Source organism: Heptranchias perlo, chromosome 19, assembly GCF_035084215.1.
Source record: "Heptranchias perlo isolate sHepPer1 chromosome 19, sHepPer1.hap1, whole genome shotgun sequence".
Classification (NCBI taxonomy): Eukaryota; Metazoa; Chordata; class Chondrichthyes; order Hexanchiformes; family Hexanchidae; genus Heptranchias; species Heptranchias perlo.
Window position 1 is genome coordinate 25897705 of NC_090343.1, and position 17355 is coordinate 25915059.

Genomic DNA, 17355 nt, shown 5'->3' on the forward strand with positions numbered 1-17355 from the left:
GCTACCAGCTGGGTGGGCATGCAGCATCATCCAGTCAATGGAGTGCTTTCCAGTGTTTGTTGTTGCAAGATGGTGCAGCTTTAAAGTTGTGGACTATAAATGGTTTGCAAGTATGTGCTGAGATTCTGATTTATCTTGCAGGGTCTGGGGCTGCAGCAGCTGGGCTTCTCCCTGGCCAATGTATTTTGAAAGTAAACGGGAATAATGTCAGCAAAGAGAACTACACTGAGGTACTTGAGCACTTCAGTGCTTATAGAAAAAACCTACTGCATCTACAGGTAAGTAGCAGTAATACAGCATACTGCATGCAAGCATGGTTTTCTCCATAACTAGATGGGGATGAATTACTCTAGTCACGGTGTAGCATTGTAAATAAGTTTTAAAAAGAATATGTTTACAATTTCCCTACACACAACCAACCAGTGCAATTCTTCCTGTCTCTCCTCTCTCCCCGCCCCATGCAGATGTAAATTGGAACTGTTTGTAATATTCCAGAAGAGGTCTAATACACTAGTGAAACTAAAGGCTGTGCTGAGTTGGAATTCCAAAGTGGCCTGTTATGTGATGGTAGAATGGGGGTTTGCCTTCCAAGATTGTCATGACAAATATACAGTTTTGGCCATACTTTTTTTTTTGTTAATGGGATGTGGGCATTGCTGGCCATGCTGCATTTATTGCCCATCCCGACTTGTCTTGAGGACATGGTAAGCCACCCTGCTCAACCACATCAGTTCCTGTGATAATGGTGCTCCCACAATGGTGTTTGGTAGGAAATTCTAGGATTTTGATCCAGCAACCATGAAGGCATGGCAGTGGATGCCCAATCAGGATGTTGTCTGACTTGGTCTGGAATTTGGAAAGATTACTATCAGATTACTCTACTAGTCAGGGTCCAGGTAGAGTTTAGGTGGTGCTGCACACTTAAGGGGGCATTGCCAAGCAATTCATCCTACTTGTTTTTCAGCATTTCCGAACCCCATGAGTAGCCTAAGAGCACTTATTGGCAAAGGGTTGGGAGGTGTTCATTCATCTGTCTTGTAAGGCAGAGAATCATTTAGGGCTCTGGGATAGCAAGGGGGTTGGGGCACGTTTGGACAAATAAAATTATAGTGATGTGAAGTGTCTCTATTAACTCTGCATTTAGTCCTTTGCATTTAATCTTTTATATCAATGATTACACCGTTGAAGGGTATACTTGCATAAATGTTGTGGAACTGAAAAATAACATGAAGTAAATGGTATTTCATTATTTCTGCTTAATTATCTAAAATATGCTTAAAACCTATTTAGCTTCCAGTAGTGAGAAATAACTTGTCTCGCCTTAGTATACAACTACAGTCTGTTTGAGTGCCTCTATACAGTTATGAAGTTCCTTGTCCTATTTCTGTGTTTTGCTTGAAAGAGCATATGCACAAAAACGCAAACCATATGCGTGGATGTGTGTCAGTCTCCCTGGAGTATTAAGTAATAGTTTCAATCAGCAAAGCTCAAGGAATCTGTGTAGCACCTTCTGTAGAATGCCAGCCTTATGGCCCTTGACGGAGGTCACACAGAGGTGCATGTAACGTGCTTCATAGAAAGTTGAGCTATTCAGTTTCTGTTGTTGAGTTAACCTTTTTTTGTTGCCGTAGCTTGCTTCAGGGTGCTTCATGTTTCTTTATCTGTGTGAAACCTTAGCATGGTGCTATAACTCCATCAAGTGTTTCAGTGTCACTCTCTGGTATAATTGGTTAATATCCCACTTTGCATATTTCAAGTAAAATGGTGACCCATTAAATCTCAATTTGATACCGATTTTTGAACATGATCTCAGTTACTACAGCAGACCCAAAGTTTGTTGGACCAATAAAACTGATACTTATCTTCCCTCCCCCTCCCAAAATTCTGGTGCAGAAACCCTGACCTTTTTGTATTTTTTTTAAATGTTCAATTCCATTTCTGCATTCCTCCTTGTTCTCCTGTAAGTAACTCTAGTTGGACTGGAAACTATTAAGCAATTCAACATTTCTTAATCAGTTATGTGAAAGGGTTTAACTTCAGCAAATGCTCGCATTATTAACCAAGTAAAATAAATATTTTTTTTTAAAGCTTACTTTGTTAGACTCGGACATTTCTAATTTGTTCAAACGAAATGGTGAACTATCCCAGCATGTTCTTGCTCTCTTTTCTATTTTTCAAGAGAAAACGATCCAGTCAGTGGATATATAGGACTGTTGAAGATGCAGATGAGGAGGCAACACAATCAAAAGCCAAAGGAGATTGTCTTTGCAGTCTTTCTGATCTATCTGTGCATGATAAGCTGTTAGATCTCTCAGCCAATCAAGCTAAAGTGTTTGATCATATCAACGAGAGCAAACAGGAGGCAGGTATGTTGTGGTTAATTACAAATGGAACCGGTCTGACTAAACTTATCTTGTTTGTTTTAGAAGTATGAGTGTTTTATATTAATTTGTGTTTTAAATGATTCAGTGTACAAGGTTTACAATTTGTTTAGATTAATAGCCAATGTAACATGAGTTATATAATTTCAGTTTTGAGTTGCTTCAATCCCAAAAACCATAAAGTCGAATTTGTGAAGAATAAAACTGGCTATGTTACACTGAGTTTTTTTTGCCTTGTTTACACAACTGGCTTCAAACAAGTATGAGTTCCACACAGAAGTTGGTAACTCCATATAGAGATCTGTACATCAAGCTGGTTGTGTCAATTTTTCAGATGAAAGTTCAGCTGCTATGCCGTGATATTTTCTGACCAGTACCCAGGAAATGTAAAGTCATCATGCACCATTCCATGCAGTGTGAACAGATCAAGCACCTAGATAGTAGCTTTCATGTTCTGTCAGCCTTTAAAGCTACTGTGCAAAGGAGGATGGTAAAACCACTTCTGTTTTCAATTATAAGCCGCTTTTACATTGTGTGAGAACCATGGTTGTACCGCGGGTACATGAAATGTGTGTCTCACACAGCCGGCTGCAAGTAGCTACAACTTGGTAAAACTGACTGGGAGGAAGACCCATTTTCAGCAGGTTTTCCAGGCTGCCAATCTTGTGACCAGGGCGTTTCAGTCAGCTTGCAGCTGGCTACGCGAGAATCGTGCATTGGGAACCAATTGCATTAGGAAGTTCATGTAGATTTATAAAAGCAGCTGAGATTGCTGTGACGCTACAAATACAGGTCTAGGAACAATATTTGGTGTGCTTTGTGATGCTCAGCTAGAAGATCTGAATTGTATTGTAAACCACACCTCAAGCTGAGCTAAATGACAAGAGGTCTGCATGTGGACACATGCACAGAGCTCCACTCCCAGGGCACCTAATTCTTTTTATGTCACGAGAGAATTGGGGCTGGTGGGGTGATCTTTCCTGACATTAAAAGAATGAAAAATAAGTTTATAACATTTCCTGGAGGTTTTTTGTCCACGTGGTGTGAGACTATTGGCGTTGATTTGCACAGTCCTTGAATTAGTGCTCTAGGGAGTCAGATCATCTACCTGACTTGTAAGTTATACCCCCACTTTCATGTCAATACGTACTCAAAACCAAAGCGCTTTCATTTTCTAGGGATCCTATTTTCCATCAGAATTTTCTTTTCTAATCTGGCATTCCTTCAAAAACATTTCATGCAGACTAGTCCAGAACGGGGGAGGGGAGAGTATGGATCCCCTTATCAGAAAATTGAAAGAAAATGGAAACTTCAAATTTTGCATTAGTTTTGGGCATTGTTCCAAGGTAGTTATAATCCTTAGAATTAAGGACATTCCAGTCCATTCTGTATTACTCTTTCGTTTGTATCCAGCTGGCCAGTACATTCAATTGCAATGGCACAATCTCAGTTCTGACATTTTCCATGTTGTTTCACACATGGTAATGCTGACCTTTTGTCTGTTCTTTGTAAGTTCTATAAAAATATTTTCAACCCTGTATTGAGTATCCTTTGCAACTTGCAATGCCTTCACATAGTTCCAATTTTAATAGTTTATGTAATTTGTGCTCATAGATACTTTTCCTAATATCTAATGTTTGATATTGCTCAGTGATATCTGGGGTCCAGGAATATCTTTGCAATAAATAGTTGAGACGATTAATCTAAGTAAGGGTTGTCCATACCAGAGAAGGGAGTTCTTTTGCTTAGTTTCATTGTTGGTATCAGTCACCCCGAGGTCAGATGTGGTATGAATTAGATGCACAGCCAAGCTCTTGCCATTTTCATTTATAACATCCCTCACTACTAACCTCAGAAAAGCATTACATAATAGACCATCATTATACTTCACAGCAACAGGAATAGGCCATTCAGCCTCTTGAGCCTTTTCTGCCATTCAATTAGATCATGGCTGATCTGTACTTAAACTCCATTTACACCACCTTGCTCCATAACCTTATGCTGCCTTGCTTCATATTCTGTGATACCCCTACCTAACCAGAATCTATCGACCTTGGTCTTGAAAATTTCAATTGACCTGGCATCCACAGCCTTTTGGGGACAAGTTCTAGATTCTTAACACCCTTCGTGTGAAGAAGTGCTTCCCTGTTTCACTCCAAAATAGCCTAGCTCTACTTTCAAGATTATGCCCTCTTGTTCTGGATTTCCCCATCAGAGGAGATACTTTCTCTGTATTTCCCTATCGAATCCCTGTATCATTTTAAACACTGTTTCCATATCTCACTTTACTATCCTTGAGGCCTTTCTAAAACAGGCAACTAACTTAGTGCCAACTACCAAGTCTTTATCTTCTCCACCAATAAATCGTAGATCATACTCATTTCTACCGCCACCCCAATATCCCTCCTCCCTCCTCCATGTGCCATGTACCAATACCAGAGCAAACAGGAAGGCTTTCATACACTCTGTTTCCAGGTCATATATAAAATAAGCTTGGCTTCACCTGACAAATAGTAGTGCCTCTGCTCTGTAATTAACTGGCAGCCTGGCTAAGATATGAAGTTTCCGAACTGAATTGCCAGAAGTAGTATAGTGTCAATTAATTAAAACTTTACACTTGTTTTAACATCAATACATTTTACTCTCTTTTCTACAGTGTTGGAGTTTTTTCATATCAAATGATAATTCCTAATTTTTAGTAATTGAAATGGGGAATTGCCTTGAGGCATTTGATGTGGGGACGGATGGTTAGAAAGAGAAGAACTTGTTTATATGTGGCACTGTACCACATTTTAGGAGGTCCCAAAATGCTTCATAGCCAATGAGTTACTTTTGAAATGCAGTCACTTCTTGTTTAGGCAAATGCCTGAAAGGTAATGTTCCAGATAGATTTATGAACTAGTTCTGTGTGGGCTTGCTGATTTTCAAATCCTTTCAACTCCATAACAATATGATGCTATCCTGGTTCGTACAAGAAAACCACTACAGACAACTAGCAAACTGAATACAGAATATAGGTTGGCTTGACTAATTCTGTAAATTTATCTTCCCTCTCTGTGAGGAATGGTATTTTCTCTCCCCTGCTCCACTGGCAGCTTTGCTAAGAGAATGGGCTTATTATAAAAGACTGATTGCAGTGTGTAATTAAACCTAAATCTAACAAGTGAATAATTGAGGATTGTTTTCAGTCAGTCTTTTAATCCGTGAGTGGTAATCACTTATTGATCCTTGCAGACCAGCAGTCGAGCACTGATGGGGTTACCTCACATATCAACATGACTGTAGATAATGTGCATCTGGAGCATGGTGTTGTCTATGAGTACGTCAGCACTGCAGGAATAAAATGTCACGTCAAGGAAAAAATGGTGGAGCCCAAGGGATGTTTCAATTTAACTGCAAAGGTACAGATTATTCAATTAACCCTTCAAGAACTGACGTCTTGTGAATGTTGTGGAATACTAATATATTTTCCAATTGTTAGACAAGACCACCTATAAATTACAACATTGGTTCATATAATAGAGATTTGGTGCTGAGGAATGATTTGGACTTCAAAGCATTCATGTCAGGTTATCAAATTAAACCTAATAAATCTTAGTAGATGTACAAGTCAAGCCTCCCAGGCCATTGGTGAACTCTGTTGACAGAGATGTTCCACTTGACTGACAGGGATTGGGTGAGAACTGTCCCCTTCTTCCCAAGACTAGTTTGGAATGCGGGTAGATATCTCCGTTAGATAACCAAGAAATCTGATAGACTGGATCTGTGCAAAAGAAAAACAAATGCAAACTATTTAAAATCGGGGGGGGGGTGGGTTTCCTTTACACCCACGTCACTTGGTACCATTTCCTTAAATGGATAAACCAATCGGAGTCAATTAAGGTCAAAAGAGAGCTAGCCCCTGCTTAGCAGTGACTGGCATGGAAAAAGGACCGGCTGGTGGAGAAACAGCCAGGAGTTTGAGTGAGGGAGGGAGACGGAGAGGTGCGGGGCTAGGGGGCGAGGTGGTGGGGTGGTGGGGTGGGGGGGGTGGAGGTGGCACAAGCACCGGAGGCCAAATCATTTTATGAAAACTCGTCTTTATTTAGTCCAAGCCAGAGAGTGGTTTAGATATCCTGGTGGCGAGCTGAGTTAAGGACAGTGTGTCCTGTGAGAATTGTCCCAAACATTGAACCCGGTGCCCTTTGTGCAATCTCTCAGTTTGGTTTTGTGCTGGCCGCTTTTGACGTGGGATGTTCAAGTACAGATTGGCTCTGACTGGGGCTCCAAGTTCAGAGTTGTCACCTTCGTACAGAACCGGAGGTGCAAACCAGAGGAGGGAGGGAGACTATTAATCGTGGCATTGACTGGGGTGCCTGACCACACCTTGTGATGTGCAGGGGGATTCTGGCTGTAGCTTCAGCATGACTGTCAGTGGATTATAGGATTACTACTAGTTATAAGTAGGATATTGGGGTGTTACACCTATTACTACCAGTGAGTTATTGTATTACTGTTGGTTATGAGGGGAATCTGAGTGTTAGCAGTATTACTATTAGTTATTGGTGCATTTTCATTAGTATTAGTTACTGGTGGAATCAAAGTTCCTCCCACCTCTGGTTTCCTCTCTGTGAATCCCTTCCCTATCTTCGGTTTCACTTCTTCCCCGACTTCAGTTTCCTTCGCCTACTTGCGGGTGGCCTCCTGATTCGCTGAGCTTGTCACACAAGCTACTGGTGCCAAACCACAAGCAAAGATTTGCAACAGGAGGCCCCACCTTTTTATAAGATAAATGCAATAACATTTACAGACGTCATGTGGTCAGAATGTCGCATTATCAAACCTCCAGGAATGCCTCCCAACAGAAGTTGGCAACCCTCCTGGGAGTCAGCATTACTGACGATTAGCGTGAGGTTGCACCGTCGAACAAATCGTGTGAGAAAATGGATGGACCTGATGGTGTTGTCAGATTGTTTTGTACTTTATGCAATTGCTCATGTCCCATTGCTTTGAAGATGTGCCAGCCAAAATTATTCCACTAGTAACTGAGATAGCTTTGATTGCCAATAAGTAAATGGGATTTTCCCACTTTTTAAAAAAGAAACTTATTTTGTGCGGTGATTTATGTGGTAGGAGATTATTCAAGTACAAACACAATTGTCTGATTCGAAGGCTTGCTTTTGTGTTTTCGGAAGCCTCCCCCTGTTTGTGTATTGAAAAATGTTTCCCATCCCCCCCCCCCCCCCACCAATTGTAAACTATGTAATCTAAAGATTTTGTAAAAAGAAGAAATTATGTTCGAGGTCCCACAGTAAATGCTGCAACAAGCTGATTTTTTTTTTCCCAATCAGTACCTGTTGTTCAAAACATCTAAGTAACATTGGCTTTTTTGACAGATTTTAGAAGCTTTAGCAGCAGATGACAGACAGTTTATAAAGAACTGCAGAGGATTGATTTCTTCAAGGAATTCCATTATCTTCAAGTCCCAATTTGAATTCAGGCAACATTGTGAGACCAAGCTTGACACCATTGGCAAGCGAATTACCAACTACTCACAGGTACTTGCAACAAATTTATTTTCTGAATTGCAGCGTTTAACCAATGAAATCTGATTCACGCAAGTGCTCTGTTTAACTCTTGGATGAAGCTATAGTGTCACTTTCTGTAGGATTATGCAGGCTGAGTATTAAAATACTTTAAATTCTATTATCATGTGTTAGGATTGTTTTTGTTTGTATTGGTTCTGATTTATATTTTAGTTGCCCTAAAGTTGCTCATGACTTTGGTTTGGTTGGAGATGCATTAGCTAACCTGCTTTATTGCTTCTGATAACAGTGCTCCTCGAGTTAAGCTGTGATAGTTTACAACCAGGCAATGTTCTCATTCATTCTGAGCACTGATCAAGGCCGCTCATTTACAGTAACTTTGTTACATTCTAATTTTACTACATGGGATTACAGGATTTTTACCAATGTTTTAGGGATCAAATTCGATGATTCCATCTGTTTTTCTGTGAAAGCTGAAAATCAGTGGCCTTGACGAGCTTTTAGCTTTGTGCATTTGCTAGAATTAAGTTATGTGTTGATTTTTGGTCAAGTTTTGCGCTGTATTATGATTTAGTTCAAGCTTTGCATTATGATTCTGATGCATGTTGACGAGAAATAGGAATCTCCTGATTTTGGTACAAAATCCAATCTCAAAGTGGGTGCTCATGCTCCAACATATGAGGGTGAGAATTATTCTGGTTGCCATATATGGTGGCATTGTATAAACATTTGTGAAGTTAACTGAGGAAATCTTCACACATGCTTCAAAATATTGCTGTGCATGGTGACCAGTGGAATCTTTACCCCCATTTAAAATAAACAACTCGCTGCTTTATACAGTCAGCACTTAAACTATCTGAAATTTACAGCAGTCATGTAAATAACGTTTGTTTAGTTAGTCTCCCTTTTCTTCTTTCCCTCCTCCCAAGTGCACCCTGCATTGTACCAGTTTGAAATTTCCTGTCCCGTTTTTTTGTTACATTCAGAAAATCCATTAGAACATAAAATGCCCTACCAGAAATGGTGGTGGAAGCAGAATCCATAATTGCTTTTAAAAGAAAAGTGGATAAATATTTGAAAAACAGAAAAGTTAAAATGATGTGAGAAAGGGCACAAGAATGGAATTAAGTGGCTAGCTCGTTCAAAGAGCCAGAAACAACAACTTGCATTTATATAGTGCCTTTAACGTAGTAAAACATCCCAAGGTGCTTCACGAGTGCTATCGAACAAAATTTGATACCAAGCCATATAAGGAGGTATTGGGACAGGTGGGTCAAAGAGGTCGGTTTTTAGGAGCATCTTAAAGGAGGAGAGAGTGGTCGAGAGGTGGAAAGGATCAGGGAGGGAATTCCAGAGCTTACGACCTAAGCAGTTGAAGGCATGACTGCCAATGGTGGAGCGATTAAAATCAGATGTGCAAGAGGCAAGAATTGGAGGAGCGCAGAGATCTCTGAGGGTTGTAGGGCTGGAGGAGGTTATAGAGATAAGGGGGGCGAGGCCATAGAGGGATTTGAAAACAAGGATGAGAATTTTAAAATCGAGGCATTCCTGGACCGGGAGCTAATGTTGGTCAGTGAGCACAGGGGTGATGGGTGAACGGGACTTGGTGCGCGTTAGGATACGGGCAGCAGTTTTGGATGAGCTCAAGTTTATGGAGGGGCACAGGCATGATGGGCTGAATGGTTGGTTATCTTCTGTGCTGTATGATTATCCAAAGTACTTGAAGTGCCGATTGTGAAAACAAGTTCCATTCCCCAGCACTGATGTTCTTCATGTTGATAGAAACAAAAATAATTTGAATAAAATTAAGTTCATTATTATTATTTAAGCCCTGTCTGTACATACTGCCTAATGCCTCAAAGATGAGCATGCTGTGTACCTGTTACGCCTAAATTTTTGAAGCTTTTGAGTCATATGGGGAATTTTTATAATTTTAATTGAATTCTGTTTCTTTGTGGCAATCTTTAGTTTGCCCAGGAGTTGAGAAACAGAGCATGGCCTTCCTTCAAGCAAGCCTCGACCAAGTTACACCTGTTGAACAGCACTGATTTCTGTCCAACAAACTGTCATGTTAATGTAATTGAAGTGTCCTGTCCAAAAAGTACTACCTCTCTTGGAAGATCTTTCAGCATACGCTTCGGTCGAAAAAATTCTTTCCTTGGCCTGGACCAAGATCAAGGTAATTGAAAAGTGACTGTTTCAGTTTAAAATTAGTTCTGTTTTTTTTTTAAATGTCAAGTAATGGTCAACTCCATCTAAACTGAAAATGTTTACTTTAAATTCCTGTCAAATTGTATCTCACTGACCAGCTTGATTACAAGATGTTCTGATGTGTGATAGGGTACAGTTCCATGCATGTTGACAGCCCTCTGGTACCTCGCACAAGATTACATTTTCCATGTGAGAGCCAAGACGACAAATGTTAGCAGGTTAACTAACTTGTTCATCCTCATCTAACATCCACGCATGCACCTGATTCTATTAGTAAATCCATGTTTGTTATCGCTTAAAACGTTTGTATCCAATCTGTGTTGTGCAGAAATTTCCCATTTTTCAGTTATCTACTAAACTAAAATTTGGCATTACCAGTGTAAGAGTTGGACCTCAAATTTGCAGTTTATAAACTTCCAGGTGAAGGCTTATGTCCCAGATTTTGTAGCACTGATCAATTGTCGAATAAATTTTGTTGATAAATGAGAGAAAATGACAGTGCTCAGGTTGACAGTACATGATATCAGAAATTAAAATTGGCTAGGAAAAACTTCTTGGAGAGAGGTTTTTAAGATTGGATTTTGTGGAAATTGCGATGATTTCAAGTAACCTTGATAGAATAAAATGTGATTAATTTTTTGAGTTTTGCTTTCTCTTTCCTTACCATTTTTGTTGAGGAACATAATCTCGAGTAGTGGCTCAAAGACCATTGCCACAGACAAATAATGTGCATTAAAATCATTAAACTTATCCATAAAATGAAACATTTGATGCATCAAGTTTCTCCTTTAGCGGCAGTTCCCTGCCTTTGCAGCCTGGGGCTTTATTCTCAAAGTTGAAAATTGCATGGGGATTTTCAGCTCCCTTGGACAAATTCTGAGAGAGTGAGGTCCATCGTGAAGGTTATAGTTTTCATCCTGCTCGTACGGATTTGCAACTCCCAAAGTGCACATGAACCTACATCACATGTTGATCAGGTAGAAAAGTTGCAAATCATGTTGTCATCTGTTTGGTGAGAAAAACCTCCCTGGGCAGTGCTACACAAAGAGCTACAAATCTATTGTGGGACATAAGGTGGGGAGAGGAGAGAAACATTTACATTTTAATAAACTTGTAAATAGCTGAGGGGGAAGAAAGAGTATCGTGAGGGAGGAGCAAAGAATAAACAAATAAAGTAGTCGTGTCTTTTAAGCAAATATTGGAAATCCACCATGGGTGGTAGGGGAAAAACAAATCTTGTATAATGCAAATAACAGAACAAGAGATTTTGGGGAGAGAAGAACTAACAAAATGACTTCCATCTTGAGCAAGATTACTGACATAGTTGTGCCTATTTGTGGTTTGCATACATCAGGGTTAGGATGGGTTGAGCACAATTTCTGATGCTTGCTGGAGTCCTATAGCAATCTACCAACAGCCATAACTTGCCCTTCATTATAATATAGCAAATTTAATCAAGCAATGTATCACTTGATTGACATGAGATTTAAAAAAAAACTTCACTAATGCTGAAAAATACAGCCTTAAAGACATAATATTTGTAATATTTACCTAATCATTTTACAAAAATCGTGTTTACCAGAAGCTAGTAACTTTGTTTTGTCTTCCTCGAAACCTCTTATTTTCAGTTATTTTTATTATGCAATTTTTTTTCCTATCTCCGACAGTAGATTTGAAGTTTGTTTGATTGTGTTCAAACAAGAATACATTTAACAATGGATTTATAATCAGACTCTTCATGAAATAAAGTTTTTGCTGCACAAAGAAACCTCTCCCATGTTCCAATCCTGGACCCATGAGTAACACACTGGTTGATTTCTTTGCCACCACCGCCACCCCCCACCCCCACCCCTGGTGCTGGACAAGATCAGCCAGGTATATAAAATTATGACTGGTCTAGATAGAGTGGATAGGGAGGACTATTTCCCTTAGCAGAGGGGTCAGTGACCGGGGGCATAGATTTAAAGTAATTGGTAGAAGGATTAGAGGGGAGCTGAGGAGAAATGTTTTCACCCAGAGGGTGGTGGGGGTCTGGAAATCTGCCTGAAAGGTTGGTATGATGTGGAGATGCCGGTGATGGACTGGGGTGGACAAATGTAAGGAATCTTACAACGCCAGGTTATAGTCCAACAGTTTTATTTGAAAATCACAAGCTTTCGGAGGCTTTCTCCTTCGGTGACGAAGGAGAAAGCCTCCGAAAGCTTATGATTTTCAAATAAAACTGTTGGACTATAACCTGGCGTTGTAAGATTCCTTACATTTGAAAGGTTGGTGGAGGCAGAAACAATCAACTCATTTAAAAAGTATTTCGAGTGCCGTAACCTACAGGGCTACAGTCCAAGTGCTGGAAAGTGGGATTAAGCTGGTTACTCTTTTTATTGGCCGGCACGGACACGATTGGCTGAATGGCCTCCTTCTGTGTCATAAATTTCCAAGATTCTATCAGTATTTCCTATGCCAAGCATAATTGGGCAAGATCCAATTCTGAAATGAGGATGATGAAATTCAAACACAGCTGTAGGCCTGAGAGACCTTCAGCTGGATTCCTGGTTGTTGGCCTCAGGGCCTTCTGCTTGGTGTTGGAGAGTAGGCCCCGAGGGGAGGAAAGAACAAAAGGGAATAGGGTGGAGGGCAGGAGTGATTAAATGACAAAAGGGATGATTGTGCAAGGCAAGGAGGGTGGTAATAGGACAGGTAAAGAAACAAAAGATGGGTCTCGAAGAGCTGTAAATGGCAACAGCACAATTATCACCAGCACCTGCTGTCTGAGAAAATGGGAGCAGTGTCTTTGATTTGAAATCATTGAGTCTGGAAGGTTATAAAGTGCCTAATTGAAAGATGAGATTCTGTTCCTCAAGCTTCCGTTGAGCTTCATTGGAACAGTGTAGGAGGCCAAGGACAGAGGTCAGAGGTGGGAGTGGGACGGAGAATTAAAACGGCAAGCGACCGGCAGGTTAGGGTCACGCTTGTGGACTGAGCGGAGGTGTTAATCGAAGTGATCACCCATTCTGTGTTTGGTCTCCCCAATATAGAGGAGACCGCATTGTGGGCAGTGGATACAGTATACTAACTTGAAAGAAGTACAAGTAAATCGCTGTTTCACCTGGAAGGAGTGTATGAGGCTCTCGACAGTGGGAAGGGAGGAGGTGAGAGGGGAGGCGTTGCATCTCCTGCGCTTGTACGGGAAGGTGCTGTGGGGAGGAGAGCGGGTGTTGTGGGTGGCGGAAGAGTGGACCAGGGTGTCGCGGAGTGAACGGTCCCTTCGGAATGCTGAAAGGAGAGGGAAGGGGGAAGATGTGTTTGGTGGTGGTGTCGTGCTGGAGATGGTGGAGGATGATACGTTGAATGTGGAGGCTGTTGGGGTGGAAAGTGAGGACAAGGGGGACCCTATCGTGGTTTTGGGAGGGAGAGGAAGTGGTAAGGGCAGAAGTGCGTGAAATGGGACGGACACGGTCGAGGGCCCTGTCGACGACAGTGGAGGGGAATCCTCAGTTGAGGAAAAAGGAAGATCCTATCGGAAGCACTGGTGTGGGAGGTGGCATCGTCAGAACAAATGAGACGGAGAAACTCTGAGAAGGGAATAGAGTCCTTACAGGAAGCAGGGTGGGAGGAAGTGTAATTAAAGTAGCTGTGGGAGTCGGTGGGCTTACAGTAGATATTGGTGGACGGCCTATCCCCAGAAATGGAGATAGAGAAGTTGAGGAAGGGAAGAATCGGAGATGGACCATGTGAAGGCGAGGGAAGGGTGGAAATTGCAAGCAAAGTTGATGAAATTTCCAGTTCGGGGCGAGAGCAGGAAACAGCATCGATAGTCATCAATGTACCAGAAAAAGAGCTGAGGGAGGGGACCTGAGTAGAACGGGAACAAAGAATGTTCCATGTATCCCACAAAATGGCAGGCAGAGCTAGGACCCATACGGGTTCCCAAAGAAAGACCTTTTTATTTGGAGGCAGTAAGTAGAGTCAAAGGAGCAGTTGTTCAACGTAATAAGTTCAGCCAGGTGGAGGAGGGTGGTGGTGGATGGGGACTGGTTGGGCCTCCGTTCAAGGAAGAAGCGGAGGGCTCGTAGGCCGTCTTGGTGGGGGATGGTGGTGTAGGGGGTTTGGACGTCCAAGGTGAAAAGGAGACGTTTAGGGCCGGGGAACTGGCGGAGGGTGTCGGAAGAGTCGCGGGTGTAATTCGGAAGAGACTGGACAAGGGGAGCAAAAAAGAGTCAAGATAGGAAGAAATAAATAACGTGGAGCAAGAACAGGCTGAAACGATGGGTTTACTGGGGCAGTCCTGTTTGTGGATCTTGTGAAGGAAGCAGAAGCGGGCTGTGCAATGTCGGAGGCTGTGGGGGTGAGGGGGGAAGATCTCGAGATGGATGGAGTCAGTGACGGTCTGGGAAATTGGCTTGATGTTCGGCGGTGGGGTCATGGTCCGGGGAGTTAGGAGGAGGTGTCGGAAAGTTGGTATTGAGCCTCCACAAGGTAGAGGTCTGTTTGCCAAAGAACAACAGTGCCACCCTTGTCAATAGGTTTAATGACTGTCAGGGTTGGACCTGAGACAGTGGAGTGATGCAAGTTCAGAGGGAGGTAGGTTAGCGTGAGTGAGGGGAGTAGAGAAATTGAGATGGCCGATGTCATGCTGGCAATTCCCAATGAAGAGATTGAGGGGGTAAGAGGCCAGAGGGAGGGATCAAGGTGGAACGAGAATTCTGAAGGTGGGAGAAAGGGTCTGCTGTACGGGGGAAGTCTCCTGACCAAAGAAGTGGAGGTGAAGGTGACTGAAGAAGAGCTCGGCATCATGTTGAACTCGAAATTCATTGAGGTAGGGACCTAAGGGGATGAAACTGAGGCATTTTTATTCCATGGGATGTGGGCTTCACTGGCAAGGCCAGCATATATTGCACATCCCTGTTTGCCCTTGAGAAGGTGGTGGTGAGCCGCCGCCTTGAACCGCTGCAGTCTGTGTGGTGAAGGTTCTCCGACAGTGCTGTTAGGAGGGAGTTCTAGGATTTTGACCCAGCGACGATGAAGGAACGGCGATATATTTCCAAGTCGGGATGGTGTGTGACTTGGAGGGGAACGTGCAGGTGCTGGTGTTCCCATGTGCCTGCTGCCCTTGTCCTTCCAGGTGGTAGAGGCTGCGGGTTTGGGAGGTGCTGTCGATGAAGCCTTGGCGATTGCTAAAGTACATCCTGTGGATGGTACACACTGTAGCTACGGTGCGCCGGTGGTGAAGGGAGTGAATGTTTAGGGTGGATGAGGTGCCAATCAAGCGGGCTGCTTTGTCCTGGATGGTGTCGAGCTTGAGTTTTGGAGCTGCACTCATCCAGGCAAGTGGAGAGTATTCCATCACACTCCTGACTTGTGTCTTGTAGATGGTGGAAAGGCTTTGGGGAGTCAAGAGGTGAGTCACTCGCCGCAGAATACCCAGCCTCTGACCTGCTCTTGTAGCCGCTGTATTTATGTGGCTGGTCCAGTTAAATTTCTGGTCAATGGTGACCCCCAGGATGTTGATGGTGGGGGATTCAGCGATGGTAATGCCGTTGAATGTCAAGGGGAGGTTGTTAGAATTTCTTTTGTTGGAGATGGTCATTGTCTGACGCGAATGTTAATTGTCACTTATCAGCCCAAGCCTGGATGTTGTCCAGGTCTTGCTGCATGCGGGCACGGACTGCTTCATTATCTGAGGGGTTGCGAATGGAACTGAACACTGTGCAATCATCAGCGAACATCCCCATTTCTGACCTTATGATGGAGGGAAGGTCATTGATGAAGCAGCTGAAGATGGTTGGGCCTAGAACACTGCCTTGAGGAACTCCTGCAGCAATGTCTTGAGGCTGAGATGATTGGCCTCCAACAACCTCTACCATCTTCCTTTGTGCTAGGTATGACTCCAGCCACTGGAGTTTTCCCCCTGATTCCCATTGACTTCAATTTTACTAGGGCTCCTTGGTGCCACACTCGGTCAAATGCTGCCTTGATGTCAAGGGCAGTCGCACTCCCACCTCTGGAATTCAGCTCTTTTGTCCATGTTTGGACCAAGGCTGTAATGAGGTCTGGAGCCGAAAGTTTGGGTTCCGCCAGAACCAGAGCATCGGTGAGCAGGTTATTGGTGAGTAAGTGCCGCTTGATAACACTGTCGACGACATCTTCCATCACTTTGCTGATGATTGAGAGTAGACTGATGGGGCGGTAATTGGCCGGATTGGATTTGTCCTGCTTTTTGTGGCTAGGACATACCTGGGCAATTTTCCATATTGTCGGGTAGATGCCAGTGTTGTGGCTGTACTGGAACAGCATGACTCGAGGCGCAGCTAGTTCTGGAGCACAAGCCTTCAGCACTACAGCCGGGATGTTGTCGGGGCCCATAGCCTTTGCTGTATCCAGTGCACACAGCCCTTTCTTGATATCACGTGGAGTGAATTGAATTGACTGAAGACTGGCTTTTGTGATGATGGGGATATCGGGACGAGGCCAAGATGGATCATCCACTCTGCACTACTGGCTGAAGGTGGTTGCAAACGCTTCAGCCTTGTCTGGACTCTGCCATCATTGAGGATGGGGATGTTCATGGATCCTCCTCCTCCCGTTAGTTGTTTAATTGTCCACGACTGGATGTGGCACGACTGCAGAGTTTTGATCTGTTGGTTGTGGAATCGCTTAGCTCCGTCTATAGCATGTTGCTTCTTCTGTTTAGCATGCATGTAGTCCTGTGTTGTAGCTTCACCAGGTTGGCACCAGGGTTGATCCCTTGGCTTGTTGGTAATGGTAGAGTGAGGAATATGTTGGGCCATGAGGTTACAGATTGTGCTGGAATACAGTTCTGCTGCTGATGGCCCACAGCACCTCATGGATGCCCAGTTTTGAGCTGCTAGGTCTGTTCTGAATTGATCCCATTTAGCACGGTGGTAGATGGTGTCCTTGGTGTGAAGACGGGATTTCATCTCCACGAGGACTGTGCGGTGGTCACTCCTACCAATACTGTCATGGACAGATGCATCTGCGACAGATAGGTTGGTGAGGACGAGGTCAAGTAGGTTTTTCCCTCGTGTTGGTTCGCTCATCACCTGCCGCAGGCCCAGTCTGGCAACTATGTCCTTCAGGACTCGGCCAGCTCGGTCAGTAGTGGTGCTACCGAGCCACTCTTGGTGATGGACATTGAAGTCCCCGACCCAGAGTACATTTTGTGCCCTTGCTACCCTCAGTGCTTCCTCCAAGTGATGCTCAACATGGAGGACTGATTCATC

The 17355-nt window shown here is 43.2% G+C and overlaps 1 protein-coding gene across 2 annotated transcripts in view; it reads left to right on the forward strand.

Moving 5' to 3' along the window:
- The window catches only part of prex1 (phosphatidylinositol-3,4,5-trisphosphate-dependent Rac exchange factor 1), a 185561-nt gene that overhangs the window by 124644 nt on the left and 43562 nt on the right, over window positions 1-17355 (forward strand). For both annotated transcript variants that reach the window (XR_010966380.1, XM_068000534.1), the window contains exons 20-24: window positions 142-278; window positions 2180-2366; window positions 5616-5782; window positions 7757-7918; window positions 9875-10085. Coding sequence is in view for 1 of the 2 variants with exons in the window: in XM_068000534.1 (XP_067856635.1) it covers window positions 142-278; window positions 2180-2366; window positions 5616-5782; window positions 7757-7918; window positions 9875-10085 (864 nt within the window). In the remaining variant the exon portion in view is untranslated. The remainder of the gene's footprint in view (window positions 1-141; window positions 279-2179; window positions 2367-5615; window positions 5783-7756; window positions 7919-9874; window positions 10086-17355) is intronic.